At 44.7% G+C, this 19,484-nt stretch overlaps 1 protein-coding gene across 1 annotated transcript in view; it reads right to left on the bottom strand.

The window, feature by feature from the left end:
* Window positions 1–1,186: 1,186 nt before the first annotated feature.
* Window positions 1,187–19,484, bottom strand: part of SACK1C (scaffolding CK1 anchoring protein C) — a 229,813-nt gene continuing 211,515 nt past the window's right edge. The window contains exons 3-4 of the mRNA XM_086932311.1: window positions 8,035–8,159; window positions 1,187–3,333 (exon numbers count right to left, since the gene is read on the bottom strand). Coding sequence (XP_086788437.1) covers window positions 1,443–3,333; window positions 8,035–8,159 — 2,016 coding nt within the window. The 3' untranslated portion in view covers window positions 1,187–1,442. The remainder of the gene's footprint in view (window positions 3,334–8,034; window positions 8,160–19,484) is intronic.

Genomic DNA, 19,484 nt, shown 5'->3' with positions numbered 1-19,484 from the left:
TGCCTCCTCTTATGGGAAAATAGAGGTGAAGGAAGTCAGCCATGTTATGGAGGGATGGAGGAGGCTAGCGCGCTAATTTGCTTGGAGGGTTCTGTTGGGGAGCTAAAGCTCACTAGGTTATTTCTGTGGCAAGGAAGACTACACTCAGGGTAATGAAGATTACCAGTAAGTTACCGGGGCATTTATCTTGGGGTCGGTATCTACGAAAATGTATCAGGATGTAAAGGAAGGGATTTGTCCTGTGGAGGAAAAACAAAAAAAGTTTGAAAGAGCTAAGCATGTTTGTGTTACGTTCTAGTATGCAGACATGTACACCTGTATTTCTGTACTGCTTAAACGGTTACACATTTGAGCACTCTTGGGCCTCCTACCCAGATGCCTACAAGTACTCCAGTTTTTTTTTTTAGAATATCTTAAAAGTCAAAATTTTACTTGAAGCAAATGTATAAGACTATAGGAGTGCACTTCTGCATTTTTCTCTGATGTTTTAGTGATTCAGATTTATTGTGTGATCCTGGAATAATAAAAGCGTTCAGAAACAGGTAACAGTGAGAATCAAGTGCTATGCAAATAGTTGGGCATTAATATTTACAATTGAAGGCTCTTTTATTGATGCATTTTTTCCTTTGGCAGCATTGCCACACATTTCTTTAAACATTGACTGTGAAATCACCGGTAATAGGAACTCATTATCACATAAACTTTCATGAGAACTTCCAAAAAATTTACCATTGGTGCTAGCAGCAAATTCCACAATATGTGAAACGTTCTGAGCCTATCCAAATCAGCTAACCCTGCCTCAAACTCTCATTTGATGCTGATTCCATTGACAAACTATGGCATTTTGTAATAACAGTCTTAAAAAAACGGAATTAACCCAACAACTATAACTCATCTACTCTTTCGCAAGCAGCATCTACACTATGAGCATACAGGGGCAGAGGGGTATGATGATAATGTTACGTTTGTTTAGTGTTACAACCTCTACCAAATTTCTGTTTCTACAAAACAATGCATGTGTTCCATGAAAAACCGTTGTCCTTATTTTGCGTCTTTTCAGGTTTCATATCTACAGAAGTGACTCTGGGTTCAGTCAATTAACAGCACATTGTTGGTCAATAAGCAAAATTATACGCAAATGAAACACTTTAATTAGTTCCCAACCAAGAGATGATAGTGATACATGTCAATGTTAGAGTTTCATACTTTATTTTACTTCAAAAATTACTCATCTGAATGCAGTGTGTTGCAATATATTTTGTTCACAGCTGAGACACAAATGGACATTTTGTGATTCCTTGAGTTATACATTTACTGTCCTTGCAATACGATTCACAAAACTCTTCCTGCCACTGCTGGTCCATATAAAGTACAGTACGCACAATTTCATGTGCATGTTTCGAGGGTTGTAGAACACTGTCACATGATAGGGCCTCCAGAAATCATGGCCTGAAGCGGCTATATGCTTTGGTGGGTTTTCCTTTGTTGTGATTTGTTATCATGTCCAGTTTACTGTGACCCAGAGTCATTCTTTTGTCACTTCTGCTTAAGTTGTTGCTTTCTTTTAAATCACCTTTCAGTCCCACGTGATTTGAACAAGAATCTTTGACTTCTTCTGCACGACTAACGTCAGTAGAGTGATTAGCTGAAACATCACTTTTCAACACTGTGGGAGTCTTATATTCTGGCTGTAAGCCGGCAATCCCTGTGGTGGTTTGGGGTCGACATTTGGTGATCATGTCCAATCGACTATGTCCTAGGGTCATTGTTTTCTCATCACTATTCAAGGTGGTCTGGTTACCTCCCAAACTAGCCTTGAAACCAGCTGAACTAGTTGGTACATCCTTTTTATTTTCAGTGTAATTTGAATTAGCAGATTGGTTTAGTGAACTATCACCTTTCACATTGGTAGATGCTAGGTTTTCTACTGGTAGGTTATTTGTGAGTTGTGGTCTAAACTTGGTGATCATGTCCAGTTTACTATGTCCTAGGGTCATTGTTTTCTCATCACTATTCAAGGTGGTCTGGTTACCTCCCAAACTAGCTTTGACACCAGCTGAATTAGTTGGTACATCCCTTTTCTTTTCAGTGTTATTTGAATTAGTAGATTGGTTTAGTGAACTATCACTTTTCACATTGGTAGATGCTAGGTTTTCTACTTGAAGGTTATTTATGGGTTGTGGTCTAAACTTGGTGATCATGTCCAGTTTACTATGTCCTAGGGTCATTGTTTTCTCATCACTATTCAAGGTGGCCTGGTTACCTCCCAAACTAGCCTTGATTCCAGCTGAATTAGTTGGCACATCCCTTTTATTTTCAGTGTAATTTGAATCAGTAGATTGGTTTAATGAACTATCACTTTTTACATTGGGAGACACTAGGTTTTCTACGTGTAGGTGATTTGTGGTTTGTGGTCTAAACTTGGTGATCATGTCCAGTTTACTATGTCCTAGGGTCATTGTCTTTTTATCTTCGTTTATTGTGCTGTTTTTTTCCTTAGATACATCATTTCGACCAATAGGATGGGTAGGGTTTCCAATGTCAGCCTGAAAGCGGGAAACATTACTTTTTACTGTAGTGGATGGCTTAGTTCCTGCTTGTTGACTTTCGGTCCCTGCATTGGTGCGTCTGTAGCTCATCATCAGATCCAAGTGACTGTGACCAAGGGTCATCCTTTTTTCATTTCTACTTATGTTATGACTCTGTTCTTTTGAGATTTCTTCCTGCCCGATACGGTCCACGTTAGCATTCTTACTACCTGTTTTATGCTCAGTTTGTGAAGGATTGCTCTCTGTGATAGTCCCAAGAGTAAAGTTTGGGACTGGTTCAAACTGGTTGAGTGCTGGTGTGGACTTTGATAACAAGGATGTCCTTAGTCCAAGGCTGTGCAATCCAAAACTGTGATCTCTATCTGCCAATGTGCTAGGGTTGGATAGCCTTCTGTTCTGGTTAATGAAGTTCGCTCTGAAACCACCATTGACTTCTCTTCTTCCATCGTTATTGAAGTCTGTGAGAGCATGCTTATCTTCATTAATTACCTTGTAGCTTGTGCTTGTCTTATACGGAGATGCCTTCTGGCTTGATACAGTTGAATCTGAATGGCTGCTTGACCCATTCGATGGTGTGAGCTCTGGGGCTAATCGTACAATGGGTTGTGTATTCCAGATTGAAGGACGGGAATATGGACTGATCTTTGAATCTACATTACTGAAATAGTCAACTTTATTTGAAACTGCATATAAGCACCGAAATTCTGTGTCAAAGTCTTCCACAATTTTTCCAATAAAAAGTGTCACCAAGTTGCTGTGAACTTGACTTGCAATCCAGCTAAAACTAGAATAATAGAAAAGAAAGAAAGTTTCAGCGATTTTGAGAAGGCATACAGTATTATGTGCATTACTAAAGAGTGCATCAATAAACTTATTTTCATCAGAAACGTATTCAGCTGAGACTAGCTTTGCCATTGAGAAGCACAGCCCATGTGAGTAAAGAATCCCCACCTTCCCTTGAGAGCAGCTTGACACGTAAACTACACTTAAAAAAACATCTAAAGGAATACAACAGATGAATCAAACTTAAATCTCAGGCAAGCCCATGTACTTTCTTTACATACTCACAGCAATTACGCTTAAATGAAGTAAACAGGAGGCAAACTGCAGTTCAACAAGAAACAGGTATTGGCAAAGCCAAAAGGTCTCACCTAAAAGACCTATTAGCTTTTCCAATTTTTGTTTGCAGTGCAGTAAAGCATCTTGACTGCTATGCAACATGGGCAAAAAAAGGCAATGACATGGGCTGTGCATCATTTTGCAGGCGGTCACACATGTCAAACACATGTGTGTGCCTGTATAAGGACACAGCCTTTTTTTAAATTTACCGATCCGAGATGGATCAGTAAATTAAAAAAAGCTGCAGAAATAGCAGTACAAAAGCAATCTCGAAAACTGCATTGCAAAACTTTTAAAGATTAAAATATTTGAGCGTGTTGCTGGAACAAGTTTGGCAGCGGGTAGGAGTGAAGCAACACAGTGGGCATGAGAGAAGCCATATAGTGGGCCGGAGAGATGCAACATGAGGCATTGAACATAGGAGATAGAGAGCAACATGGGCAGAGTGGAGGAGAAGCACACAGGCGAGTGAGAGCGTCATGAGTGTGGGTTTAAGAAGAGAAGCACATGGGCAAGAGAAAGCACAGAGAAGGAGAGAGAAAAAAGTTCATGAGGGAGGCAGCTGGAAAACACATGCACTCTCATGGTGTATTTTAACAAAAGAAAAAAGTAGTTCCCTAAAAGCAAGCAGAAGAAGCATAGAAGCCAGGCAATCAGAGGGATTGTAGAAAGGCTATGCTCCAGAGGAGTGACACTGATAAGATGGGCAGACTGAAACAAGGAAACGCATCCATTAGAAACCAAGGAAATAAGAGTGACAGTAAAGCCAACCAATGGCATGGCTGCAAGTTCCTAAATGTTCTTGGTAAGCTCATAATATGTCCCTAATAACCAGACAGCTTGCTAAAAAGTAGAGGCCTATGCAGCCAATTAGACTTAGACCATGTCAGTACTTAACACATCCTGCATCATGGCAAGTAAGTAATTTCTCCTTCTTTCCCAATGGCAGTGCTATTTGAAAGGTTTTCATAAATGTTTATTAATTTATGACTGTGATATGTGTTTTTATGAGCTTTCCCTCGTGACATCTCATCCCTGGTTAAATGTTTTGCCTGCATATATTTTCAGTGAGAGCGATAAGTTTTCACCGGCATGTCATCCGCACTATGTCCCGCTTCCTTCCATCAACCCGTTCATGTTCAGTACCCTCTCCCTCATCTGTGGGTCACACTCCTCAACCCTCCACCTCAGGCAAATACAGGGATTTGATCTACCTCAGTCAGAAAAGGAAAAATGTGTGCATTAACTGCACAATAATACCCTTACTCGTGGAAGCACAAGAACAAGGACCCATTCCTGATCTCACCAGTGGGGCAGCTGTTGTTCCTTCTGTTATAAAGGTTTCCAGCATGTGATGTTATGAGAATAGGTTAAGGAATATGACCTATGAAATGTGAATAGGGTAAGACATATGGCCTATGACATTTCTACAACTAGCAATTATATTTAAGTTTAATTTTAATAGCTGAACGTAAGAAGTTTTCTGCAATGTTTTAACTTTCAGTTTAGCATATCTAACAAGGAGAAAGGACAAGTTATTGAACTCAGGCTTGAGTGAAGATATGTCAAAACGGTATAGAAAAGCTTTTTTTTTGGTTTACGTAATTTAACCCAACCTTAAAAAAATGCGGAATATGATGTAAGTATATTACCTACTAGCGGGATGCTAGTACCTACTTTCCATAGGGAGAGTGTTTGTTGTTTTGCCAATAACTTTAGCATCGTTTGACAAATCCTCGCAAAATTTTCAAAACTAATACAACACTCACTTCAGCTGCTGTTTAGAAAGTTTCAATATGGTCCGTCAAGTGAAGGCTAAGAAAAAGGGGGGTTCCCAAAATGCGAGTTCACCATGTTAATTCACAAGAGATTTTAGACAGGACTACATCCTGAACCGCTGAACGGATTTACGCCAAATTAGGTAGAAAGGTAGCTGTTGGTCCAGAAAGCAACCTTTTTGTAAATTGGCATAAATCCGTTCAGTGGTTTGGGAAATATTAAGGAAAATCCAAATTTGTATATATAGGGACGCAACTCCTCCAAGAATCCAACAGTCCCGTGCTGAAATGTGATTGGTTGCCATCACTTCAACCAGGAACTTGGCTTCAGCCGAGACCCAAAGTAAAATGTAAAAAAAAGAGAAGGGGTGGCAGGGTAGGAATACCCAATACCCCTAGGCCACTTGGCGGGTTGCACAGGGACTAGGCACGGCAAAACAAGCTTTTATTTTTTATTTTCATCAGGAAACATGCAGGAACCGTGGCTCCCAGTGAATAAAGAATAAAAAGCAGCCCAGTCGCCCCCAAGTGGTCCAGGGCCTTGAACAATTATATAAAGGAGGGGGGCGCACTGGCTTCCCTCCTAGGTCTTATGAAAGCTCTGGGGACCACCACCTCCCCGGGACAAATCAAATTGAATTAATACCGGCGGGCCTATGCTGCACCCTCTGCAGCCACCAGGGACTCCACCTCCCCGGGGCACGTAAAAATATATATATTATGCAGGCAGGCCTGCCTGCGCCCTGGGATCTGCCACCTCCTCAGGGCAAAACATATCAAACTGATGCAGGGGGTCCAGTGTGGCCCTCCGCAGCCCTGGGGACCACCCCCCTCCCCAGGGCAATTCATTGTATTTAAGGGGGACACACAGCCCCCTGCATCCCTATGAACAGCCAACTCCCTGAGGGTGCCATAAATTAATGTAGGGGGTGTGTCGCGGACCCTTGTCTCTGGAGACCACCACCTCCCCGGGGCAACATTCTACAATAGAGGGGGCCCTCCTCATGGAGATATTTATGGCCCTGGGGACCACCGCACCCCAGGCCGGCTCCTGCTACCTCCCAAGGTGCCCTCCCACGGAGGGTTGCGGTTTGTTTTTGCTAGGGCGGAGCTGACAGCTCCCACCAAGCAAAAGCAAACATAACTCCGCTTTCGTCAAGCCGGAGCCGTCAAACATCTGCTTGTAAATATGCGTGCAGGGAAACAGATGAAAACATTGCTCCTACAAGCGGGGGGCTGCTATTGCAAGCAGCTCCCTGCTTGTGGGAGCAATGCTGGCTCCTGCAGGAGTCAGGATTCGGCTGGGACCGCAGGGGCCTTGAGGCTTCCCCGTTATCCCATAGCACACTGGGTGCCCTGGGAGAACCTAGGAGACATGGTCCGGCCCCATGCGATGGGGTCCCCGGGGTCGAAATCGGCCCAGTGAGGGGGCCACACGGCACTCCTCCTTATGAAAAAGAAATAAATGTTAATGCTGGCCTGCAGCGAATGGGGTCCCCGGGGCCTGAAATCGGCAAGGGGAGGTGGGGTGCATGGACCAACTCTACCATGTGTTTAAGGCAGGGCCCTGGGGCAGCCAACCCCTGCTGTGCACGGCCAAAGGTCATGCACGGCGGAGGTTTTATTATTGTAAAGTATTTAAAATTACTTACTTTAAAAAAAAAACATAGAAATTCGGTATAGATAGGAAATAGAATTAAAAAAACATAGAAATTCACTTAGAAAACTAAAGGTAACAGGAATGTTATAGTTTGTGGAAACTTGTAATTTTTCCAAATCTATATTACATAATCATTTAGTTACACTCATTTGGCTTAGCAAGCTGTATTTGTAATTCATTTTTCGAAAGAGATATTTGCAGTAAAGATGCCCCTAGACTTCGAATATACCTTGTTTAAGAAAATGAGTAGCGTTTTTGCCTTATTAGACACAACAGAGTCCTAAATTATTTGTTTAAAAAAAATACATATATAATATATATATACACACATACACATATATATATATATATATATATTCAATTAAAAACGAAACATTACAGAGACGTTATAATTAGGCTCACATTTTAAACGTACAAAACCTTAGAATATGTCAAGTAACTATTACTCATGCCCTAAGGTAACTGTAACTCGCACCCTCGCCCACAAACCTAATTGGCCCAGATATTACAACACTCATGACATGTTTGATAACATCATTGATAGTATCACTATAACATTTGCAGTAACTTTATTGATGAGAAAACTGTGTAGGGCGGGGACTTGATTATAGTTTCCTTTGGACATGAGGTAGAGTTACTTGTACAAGACAATAAAGAGAGAGTTGTGGTTATGTAAAAGAGAGGGAGAGTGTGCTTTTGTGATTATTAACAGCTGTTGACAGTGCACATATGAACATTTTAGACAAAGGTGGTGAGAGTATTTCGCTCCACACCAGCACAGCCTTTTGAAGAAAAAATAAATGTGTTAGTTTCATTCATACCTTAATTATTATAATGTGTATTTTTTTAAACCTGGTTCTTTAGAAGCCGTGTATTGATTGATACTAAACTGTAACCTTAGTTTACACTGAATGCATTATATTCTCACCTGTATGTGCCAGCGATAACTTGTTCACCATCAACCAATATGAACTTCTCCAAAAACTGTCCAGAAAATTTCTTCCCTGATTTTGTGCAGTACGTACTGCCTGTCAAAGTTCGAACCCTCAAATTCTAAAAGTAGAAGAAAGGGAAGGGCAAAAATTAGTGAGTACCATTCATAGTTCTCCACACTCCATATTTAGAGCAAATACGCCACTCACAGATATCCACTGGCACCAGACGGACGCTTCACATACAATTTATTGATGCATGTCATTGGATTCAATAGTACATTGGCTAAATTTGAAACCACAACCTTAGTCATAGGTAGTATAGGCAATAGTTGGGAATATCAGCAGGCCAGCTCGTGCTACTTTGTTTTTTTTTGTTTACATCTGTTTTATGCTTTTTTAAATAGGTTTAGAATATACATTACGTATGCAGCATTATCAATGACAGAATTGTTGATGGCAACTCAAATCACTGGAGAGCATATTTTGAAAACTTTTATGCATCCTCATTGAATTTGATAATACAGTGCTGGTTCGGGTACAATAGTTGTTGGTGAGCATTAATAGATGCTATGTTTACAATTCAGTTTCACAACAGAGCTAAACAGTTTAACAGTAAGGCAGCAGCCTGCAAAGTGTATGGTGTGTATGGCTACCGATAAAAAATAAATGCTTTAATCATTCACATTGTCCAAGCAGCTAGTTTCATTATTCTGTCATTGTGTGCAGCATACATGTGCACATGGTTAAGTATAGCCTCCACTGGTGGATCAACCAGCTAAGATTAACTCAGCTAAGAAGAGTGTGCATTGGTATTGTTCCCAGTCACAAGAGGCGCTGCACAGTCCTCTTTCCCAGACGCGCCATCCCCCACTGTGTTAAAGTCATTGTGGTATGAGATAGATGGTAAGTCAGTGTTTATGTCCGCCTTTAGCGCATACCATTGCAGGGCAATAGGGTGTTTCTGGGACCCTGATTATCTTCCCTGTGTAAGGTTGTGCTTTCTGCCTGCTCTAAATTGGTAAATGAGTGCTGCCAGGCTGTAGCGTGTGAGGGATCAGGGATTTCCATCTGGGAGTTATCAGGCGCATGGCCAGGATCAGCCCCAAATCAATAAAGCGGGATGTAACCTTATATTTCTTGCCTTTGGTATTCCTCCCTAATATGCATACCTCCCATATGTGCGTGAGAGTCCTTTCCATGCAATATGACAACCTGTCCAGTACAGCCCGCCAATAATGTATGAGTTGAGGGCAGGCCAACTGCACATGGAGCAAGTTAGCATTTATCATCTGACAGCATGGGCAGGCGGCGTCGACTCACCCGAAATAGTTGTTTATTTTCTCTGGAGGAGTCCTGTGTACAACACACAATTTAATCAGGCAAAATCTGGCAGTTTGAGAGATCGTGACGTGGCTCTCCAGCACAGCATCCCACTCCTTATCGGTTTAGGGGCGCCTCAAGTCAGTCTACCACTTACCAAGTAACTGCATAAGAGGGTGCGCTGTATGGGTTCACAACAAACCCGCCAGCCATCCGATTAAATGCTTCCCGCTCCCTAGTACATGTAAGTATAGTAGAGTTAAACGCATGTGCAGTTAATTTGCTATGCCCCCCCCAGTTATGCCTCAGAGTCCCTATGAGTGAAGCATGCAATAGGAATTGTCCTGGAGAAAGCCCGTCCTCCTCAATCAGAGTGCCACATGGCAAGAGTGTGCCTTCTCTGTAAAGGTCACCTGCAGTCTGAACGCCAGCCGCCTCCCAGTCCACAAATTCGGCTCTAGTGGTGAATCTGTTACCCCACAGTGAACCAAGAATCGCCAGCACCAAGGCATACAGATTGGTGCAGGGTATGATATATAGGCACCGCCTGTAACAGGGGTAAGCAACCTGTAATACCTTAGGTTGTGGCAATAGGGGTTTGGCACATGGGTGAAAAACTTCCAATAGATCAGTTAGTTTCCAGACTGGTCCTGTTGTGGCCATGCCCGATAATCGCAATGCAGCAAGCCAGCGTGTCAATCATTGCAACTGTGCAGCTAAATAATAATAATGTTAAAAATTGGGCGCTGAAAGGCCACCACTCTCTGTCGGCTGGTATAATTTAGCTAGCGTCACACGGTAATGTGATTTATTCGAAATGAATTGCCGTATATCGCCCCCCCGGTCCACGCACACGCTTTCTTGCCTCTCTAGACCAATTCACAAAGTTAACTCTAGAGCCCCCTGACTATACGATTCTGGGAGACTTTAATTTTCACTTAGAAGCCTCAGATGACAAAGACACTACCCACTTAATCACTGATCTTCAATCAGTAGGACTTCAACAATTAGTTACCGGCCCTACCCACCAAGCAGGACACACTCTCGATGGCTTATTCACCAAAAATAAGGACATCTCGCTGCTTACTATCCTCCCTCTAGCATGGTCAGATCACTTCGCAGTTGTCTTTACCATGCCAGCTCATAATCCCAACCCCCTAAGCCCAAAACCCACGTTCCCAAGAACACCAGAGTTTGGAAGAACCTTGATATCCCACTGCTCTCCACTACCCCTATCAATTCCCCCTAGGAGGCCTCTTCCGACCCTAGTCTAGGGTTGAAAAGGTACCACAAATGGATCCTGGAGGCAGCTAATCAGTTAGTCCCGCCCAAACGTATTTCGCCTAATCGCGCAGCGCCATCTGCGCCATGGTTCACCGAGGATCTCAGAATTCACAGACAGCACTGTAGGAACCTCGAGAGACACTGGCAAAAGCACTATAGCCCCGTAGATAAACTCACATACAAAAGTGCCCTGGCGATATATAAAAGAGCCATCGTTACACACAAGAGCGCCTATTTCCCATCGCAAATTGAGTCTGCTCAGAACTCAGCCAAGAAGCTATTCCAAGTTGTTAATCTCCTTGCTGATCCCCTCACAGGACCCTCCATTGAGGCAACTCAAGATCTCTGTAATTCCGTAGCCACTTTCTTTGCAACCAAAGTTACCAAAATATACTCCACCTTTTCCACCCCCAAAGGTCCTGAAACTTCATATTCCCATCCTCCGTCTCTTTCACAGAGACCTACCTTTTCCTCCTTTCACGCAGTCTCAGTAGAACAAATCAGTAAACTCACCACTGCAATCAAGTCAGGCTTAGATCCATACCCACCCTCCATATCCAACTCCATCACGGAGGTCATCACGCCTCCGCTGACGGACATCTGTAATTCCATTTTCCAAACAGGGATTTACCCAGAAATATGGAAAAAGCAGTTATCAAACCACTGCTAAAAAAACCCTCTCTTGACCCCGGAGATTCAGCTAACTAAAGACCCATCGCCTGTCTTCCCTTCCCTGCCAAAATCTTTGAATCTGTTATGAACCAGCAGCTTTCTGAGTTCATTTACACGCCTCAACTACTGGATGACACTCAATTTGGTTTCAGGAAGGGCCATGGCACAGAAACCGCCCTGATAAAGGCCTCTGATGAAATCAGGGCCATTTTAGACCAAGGTGGGGCGGCAGTCCTTATACCTTTAGATCTGTCTGCCGCCTTCGACACGGTCGATCACTCCATAATGATCGACCGTGTCGCATCCCTGGGGGTTAACCATCTGGCCAAAAACCTCCTCACATCCTTCCTGGCCAACCGTACGCAGGCAGTTAGGCGATATTAAGGACACTGATGAAGTGGAACATAGCCTAACAATATTTCAGGACTCACTGACTGTAGCCATTGATAAAATTGCCCCCATGAAAGCATTTAGGCAATTTCCGGTGGCCAAACAGGAAAAATGGTACACCGAGGCTCTCAGAAAAGAGAAGCAAGAATATAGGAGGATAGAGAAGAGGTGGAGAAAATTCCACTCAGAGGAAAATAAAATGGCCCACCGTGCAGCCCAAACAAATTATTACAAACATGTTAAAGCTGCCCGCAAAAATAGCATAGCCCAACAACTCATGGAAGCTGGCAATTCACCGAAAGAACTCTATAGGATTCTTGAGACATTTGTCAAGCCAATGGCATGCGTAAGCCCGGATGACTTCTCGCAAAATCTATGCGAGGAAGTCTCCCTATATTTTGAAAACAAAATAGAATCCATCTACGATAAAATCTTAGCATCCCAAACAGATAAAGGCACCCCGGTTGTCCCCCTCCCCATTGAAAACACAAACTTCACGCTGACCACTTTTCCCCCTATCAATAATAGAGAGCTTCAAACATTAATGACCCATGTAAAATCTGGGTCTCCAGAGGACCTTATTCCTGCCAAAACATTAGCCCCCCTGAGCACTTTGCTAGGCCCTCACATTCAAGATGTAATCAATCAATCTTTAAAGAAGGGTCACGTACCAACTGAATGGAAAAGAGCGGTGGTGAACCCCATCCGCAAGAATGCTGCTCTCCCCTGGACGGAGCTCTCCAACCTCCGGCCCATCTCCCTCCTACCATATCTTAGCAAGCTGGCCGAGAAACATTTCAACGCGCACCTGTCCAATTACATCGAGGCAGCGGGCGGCCTAGACCACTCCCAATCTGGTTTTAGGCCAAACCATAGCACAGAGTCAGCCCTCCTGTCAGTGACTGATAACATCAGGATGTCACTTGACGGGGGGAGCTCAGTGATTCTGGTGCTATTGGATTTGTCCGCTGCCTTCGACACGGTGTCGCATAAAGTTCTTCTCGGCTGCTTGAGGGAGGTGGGAGTAAAAGGGACCGCCCTGGCATGGCTCGAAAGCTTTCTTGCGGACAGGCAACAAGGTGTCAAATTAGGCTCCCACAAATCTATCTGTAGGAAGCTCACCAAGGGAGTGCCACAAGGCTCATGTCTAAGCCCCACGTTATTTAACGTGTACGTGGCCCCCTTGGCGGACATCATAAGATCTTACGGGTTCTCCCCAATCTCCTACGCTGATGACACCCAGTTGTTGTTTCCCTTCCAAACTATCACACCTGCAGTCATGCAATCTTTTCAAAATGGTATGAGAGCTGTGGCAGGTTGGATGGCCCAGAACTTCCTCCAATGCAATGTGACCAAAACCGAAGTCATGTTGTTTGGAGGGGCCACCCTGCTTTGGTCCCCCGACTGGTGGCCACTTGAGCTAGGACCTGTCCCCGTGCCAAAACAGACCATCAAAAATTTGGGAGTGCGCCTAGACCAAGTATTGATACTAAAAGATCATGTCAATCAAGTTACAGGAACTTGTTTCCGAGTAATCGGACTTCTACGACGCATTTTCCCCTTCCTGCCTGACATCCACAGGAAGACGTTGGTACAAGCACTGGTCATCGGACGGATAGATTATTGTAATGGACTACTCATCTCTGCCAATCAAGAACAACTGTGCAGATTGCAGGTGGTGCAGAACACTGCAGCAAGACTCATCTTGAATGCCCTCCCCCGTACTCCCTCACGCCCACTCCTCTCTCATCTTCACTGGCTCCCAGTGAGACAACGAGTCAATTTTAAATTATGCTGTATAATGCATAAGTGTATTTATGGGTCTGGCCCCAAATACCTAAGAGACATATTTGTCCCTTACTCTCCTGGACGCGCCTTGCGATCCAGCAACACCATGTTGATGCAGGTGCCCAGAGTGACGAGAGCAAGACAGGGAGGACGGGCCCCCTCACTCAAAGGCCCCATGCTATGGAACTCTCTGCCTCCTCAGCTGAGACAAATCCCTAATCTCCTCTCTTTCAGAAAGAAATTAAAAACATACCTTTTCACTCAAGACTAATCCCCTTCAGCTCTCCTACACTGTCATGCCCTTGTATGTTTCTTATCCCCTACAGAAGCCACGCGCGGAGATACCCCTTCGGGGCTGATTCAGGCGTGATATAAGAATATAAATAAATAAAGGGAATTTTACTCACCCTTCTTCACCTTACCCTGCGGGGTGCCCCAGGGATCCTCGTTGAGCACTACATTATTTAATATATATGTAGTGGACTTAGCAAGGGTCATAAAGGCACACGGGTTGTCTCTAACCACCTACGCGGATGACACTCAGTTGGTGCTGGCTGTACACAGGGATGGTCCAGCAGTTGCCTCGAGATTCCAGAAGGGGATGCTAGCCATCTGCTCCTGGATGTCGAGGAACTGCTTGAAACTAAACTCTGACAAGACCGAGGTGATGACCTTTGGCAACCTCTCTCCGGACTGGTCTCCCATTTGGTGGCCAAAGCAAATGGGACCACCTCCGGTCCCGGTGACCAAGGTCAGAAACCTGGGAGTCATGTTCGACAACATATTGTCTTTTAAACATCACATGAACACCGTGGTCTCGTCCTCTTTTTACATGCTGATAAAAATTAAAAAGTTGCTTCCATACCTTCCAGCCTCAACAGGTAAAACACTGATCACCACCCTGGTCTTTTCCAAAATTGATTACAGTAACGCCCTCTTCCTCAACTCACAAGAACAAATCTTAAATAAGCTGCAGTCCATTCAGAATGCAGCGGCCAGGGTCCTGCTCGGTATCCCTAAACACCACTCAACCTCCTTGGCCATACGCCACCTCCACTGGCTACGAGTCAGGAGCAGGATTAAGTTCAAGGCACTCTGTATTGCCTACAAGGCCATACACGAGACTGGACCTGGTTTCCTTAGGAAAGCCTTTCGGATCTATGTGCCTAGAAGATCGCTGCGATCAGCCTCCACCTTCCTACTACCTGTCCCTCGCACCAGAACCACCACCTGGGGAAACAGACGTTTCTTGGTGGCAACTCCCAGACTCTGGAACTCTCTACCCATAGCTATCAAAACCTGTCCCACACACATTTCCATCCGCAGATCCTTGAAGACCTGGTTATTTGATCAATGATTCCACCAGTTGGCTCTTGCCCCATGAAATCTTTAAATGCGCCGAGACACCTTAGGGTATTTGTCGCGCAATACAAATTACGTAAACATAAACATAAACGTATAGTTCCTTCAAATGAACAGAAAAATTAAGCATATACGTAAAATGGCAAGTTTGCGAAATAATACAAAAGGCGGGGGAGTGCCACCATCTTCAATAGTGCCACTTGGCCTATCACAGATAAAAGGAGCGCCCTCCAGAAAACCATATGGGCTCACAGGGTTGTGACTGTGCATCCCAAATTACCCTCAAAAAGGTCCATCGGGGAATGGTAGATCTGTATCCCCAAATAGCAGAATACATCAGGCTGCCAGGTGAGTGATTTTGTGTCTACTATAATGATAGGGTTGGGTGTATTTGAATAAAACGGAAATGAACATGACTTGCACCAATTTACTCGTAGGACAGATATTGAGGCAAATTGCTGGAGGATACCCACAACCTCAGCAGGGACAACTGTGACATCAAGGAATAAATAAGCAAATCATCCTCGTATAAAGAGACAGAGTGTATACCATCGCCTAGCTGTATGCCCTAGTCAGTTCCGCAAGCACGCAGTTGAGCCGCCAGCGATACCAAAGCTAGTGAGAAAAGCAGCGGCGATAAAATGCACCCCTGTCTGCTGCCTCGTCGTATAGATATAAATGAACCTGTCTTCACCAGGGACAGTGGTAGTGTGTATAATAACTTAATATATTTGAGAAATTGGGCTTCAGATCAGTCACCTCATGTTACTTTGTATCCCCTCCCCAACTCACACATTTTGCAGGTGCCTAGTCCCATCTAGCCTCTCACATACCTGGGACTGGGGCTTTGACCAGCTTAGGCCCTTCGGACCCAGCCTTGGCGCATCGAGTCCCCACCTCACTCCTGCTTCTCCTCTCACCTTCCCTCCACTCTCTCATCTCTTGGGCCCTCGGCCCTCCCTTTCACACTCTATCTTCTTGAGTCCTCTTTCTTGTTCTCTCTGCTTCGCTCTCTCCTGCTCTGTGCATCTTATGCTACTTTTATGCTGTTTGCTTTTCTGTGTTCTGTTTGGGCTCTTTCCGCGTCCTCTGCTTTTTTAGCGTTCTTTCTGTGCTCTAATTTTGACTCTCTCCTTTTTGCTCTTTCGCACACTCCACTCTCACACTTGACTTCACACTCTTTTTGCCACTTTCCTTTTTGTTTTAACTCTCACCTTTTCTTTGCTTCTTTTTGTCCCTGTTTACCTCATTTTGCCTCTTTTGTCTCTCTCAATCTCCCCCTTGCCCCAGGCCTTTTCCTCTGCCCTGCTCTGCTTTTTTCCCACCTGATTGCCCAGCTCCTTTCCTTTTCTCTTGCTTCATCTGCCACTTCCCTCGTCTTCTTCCTGCCCTTCCCTAGAAGCAACTACCTCCCCCTGTGCTCCTCCCACCTCAGGAACTACTTAATGGCGACCGCTGAACACCAAAGGCTAGCCCTTCCTCAACTGTCAGCACCTTGACCATGTCCAGAACCACAAACCCTAGTCTGACCCACCGCCCCAGCTAACGACCTCTGCATGCTCAACCTCAGCCACCACTACTGATGCTTCAGCTCCTCACACAACAGTAAGACCTGTTATCTGCTTGTACTGTCACTTCACCTGTGACAACACACCTACATGTACCACCCCCACACAGGCCTCTATGCACACCACCCCTCACCTCCTCACCTCCCCACCTTGCTTGCATGCTCTTCAACACACACTCACTCCATAAACACATCACCAAGATCTGGGACCTCATCGAAACGCACGCGCCAGACATCCTTTTTCTCACTGAAGCCTAACTGGATCCCATATTTACCTCCAGCGACAAGATCAAATTCAGCACCACCACCCCACTCACCCAGATGAAGGACCATTGTTCACTTCCTCATCAACACACCATCAGACACCACTCTGACTATACCCAGCACCACCAGGTGAAGCTAGAATAAAATAGCTGAAACAGACTGAACCAACATCCTAAGGACCAACCAACCAATCCCCACCAGCAAACTAGACAGCAACATAACTTTCAACTAATGGATATCAGACTAACCGAAGCCCTAGCACCCCTCAAGCACACTAAACAGGAAAACCAATAAGCAAGCCAGCTCGTCAACAGATGACCTCAGAGAATCCAAACTCTCCTGCAAACAACTGGAAAGAAAATGGAGAACCAGACGGAACCCCAGTGCCAGAAACATATAAAAAGGCTGCGCTTAGACGCTACCACCACGAAGTCAGAGAAAGAAGAAAAAAGCCCTGGCATTGAGGATAGCTCCAAGAACTGCAAAGGGGTTTTCACCATTGTGAAAGAATTCTCTATCCCCGCAACCAACACATCACACCTTCGCAAGAATGCTGCAACAACCTCTCCAACTTCTTCCATCAGCCCATCCAGAAACATCATCGACCAATTATCCACCACCACAAACAATAACAATCCCCTACCTGATTGGAAACCACTCACCAGTGAGGACACTGCCACAATCATGAAATCCATCCACTCAGGGGCAACCACAGACCCATGCGCCCACCATCTAAAACTAAAGAGGATCCATGGTCAGCTCCGCGCTCACATCAATCATCAACACATCCATCAAATGCTCAACCTTCCTGGTCAACTGGTAGCATGCAGAAGTTAACGCACTCCTGAAGAAACCATTGGCTGACCCAAGCAAACTCAGAAACTACCGACCCAATTTCACTACTATCTTTCCCTACCAAAGTCATGGACATGATTATTAACAAACAACTCTCCAGATACCTAGAACTTCAGCAACTACTGGACAGCATGCAATCTGGCTTCCCCAGCAACCACATCACAGAAACTGCCTTCATTGCAGCCATCCAAGACATCCGGACCATCCTCGACCGCAAAGACACTGCAGCTCTCATTCTGCCCAATCCCTCTAGAGCTAGCTTTCAACACTGTCTCTCACCATACCCTCATCTCAAGGCTACACCACACCCAAATACAAGGACCAGCTCTTCCTTACAGGCGGAACACAGAGTCAAGCTCCCGCAATACACCTTAGAACCTAAGAAACTCATGTGCGGATTCCCAAAAGGATCCTCTCTCAGCCCAACACTCTTCACATCTACATGGCACCCCCCTTGCAGGCATCGTCGGAGCCCACAGATTTTACATCATATCCTACGCCGACAACACGTAGCTCATCCTATCCCTGACAGCAAGGCCAACACCACCAGAAACAACTTCATAAACTACATGAGTAGCATGGCAGACTGGATGAAACAGAACTGCCTGAAGCTCAACACAGACAAAACTAAAGTACTGATCTCCAGAAACAAGAGCTCACCTGGGAACTTCTCCTGGTGGCCAGCGGAACTAGGACCCACACCAATCCCATCGGAACAAGCCAGAAACCTAGGACTCTTCCCAGACAATAAATTCATCATGGCACATCAGTTACATGTCATCACCACCTCTTGCTTCCTCATCCTATAAATGTAATGTAAAATCTTCAAAAGCTATTCCAAACCACCAGACGTACAGTCACTCAAGCCCTCATCATGAGCAGGCTAGACTAGGGCAATGCACTTTACGTTGGAATCCCAACCCACCTCACACAGTGTGTCCAGACCATTCAGAACACCACCACTAGACCCATCCTCGACATACCTCACCTCACCCATATCTCCCCTCACCTCAAAGAGCTCCACTGGCTTCCCATCAAGAGACACTGTTAATTTAAGCTGCTCACCCAAGATTCAAGGCCCTACTCAACATTGGACCTGCTTACCTCGAACACTGCCTACACTTCTACCGACCCATCCGACAACTGCAATCTATGGCTCTCTCTGGTGCACATATCCCGCGCATCCACAGAAGCAGAGCTGGAGGTCGCACTTTTCCTACATTGCTGCCAAGGCCTGCAATGAACTCCCCCAACAAATCCGGACCTATTACTCACTACTCAACTTCCGCAAGAAGCTGAAGACCTGGCTTTTCAACTAACCCTGCGGATCTCCTTCAGATGAACCACTCTTACTTTCACTTGACCTACACACGTGCTCAAGGGCCTGGATACCCTCACCAGTGACAAGTGCGCTCTACATATCTACACAACATAACATAACATCAAAAGTCCATAGTTACTTTCTGTGCCATGATGCCAAGGTGCTACGCAAATAAATGATGGACGGAACACTGAATAAATCATACATTCACCCCAGTCAAGAGATCTGGGTTAAATCCATCGTTCTTTTGCTCACCATGCCACCCAAGTTTAGACCCAGCCATATGCAAATCAGTCTTGACCCTGTGCCAAGGTATCAGGTTGGAGAATTATTTCTTCACCTTCTCCAATCGACTTTAAATACAAAATACATTCTCTATATAGCCCAGACAGGTAGAATTAGAATGAAAAACAGCAGTTTTCATTGGGAATTGCACTTAAGGTTAAGCTGCTAGTTTTCTCAACAAATTGCTGGCATCGAAAATAAAGTCTGACCTCACGTTCTGACTTCTGTTCATCCCTAAACCAGAAATCTCAAAATATCATCAATATACCGCACTAAATCAAGGGCACCCTAAGCCTTATTCTTCACCTCCAAACTCTCCTTTTACCTAGCTCACA

Source organism: Lissotriton vulgaris, chromosome 7, assembly GCF_964263255.1.
Source record: "Lissotriton vulgaris chromosome 7, aLisVul1.2, whole genome shotgun sequence".
NCBI classification, from domain to species: domain Eukaryota; kingdom Metazoa; phylum Chordata; class Amphibia; order Caudata; family Salamandridae; genus Lissotriton; species Lissotriton vulgaris.
This window is presented reverse-complemented; position numbering and strand designations above follow the sequence as displayed.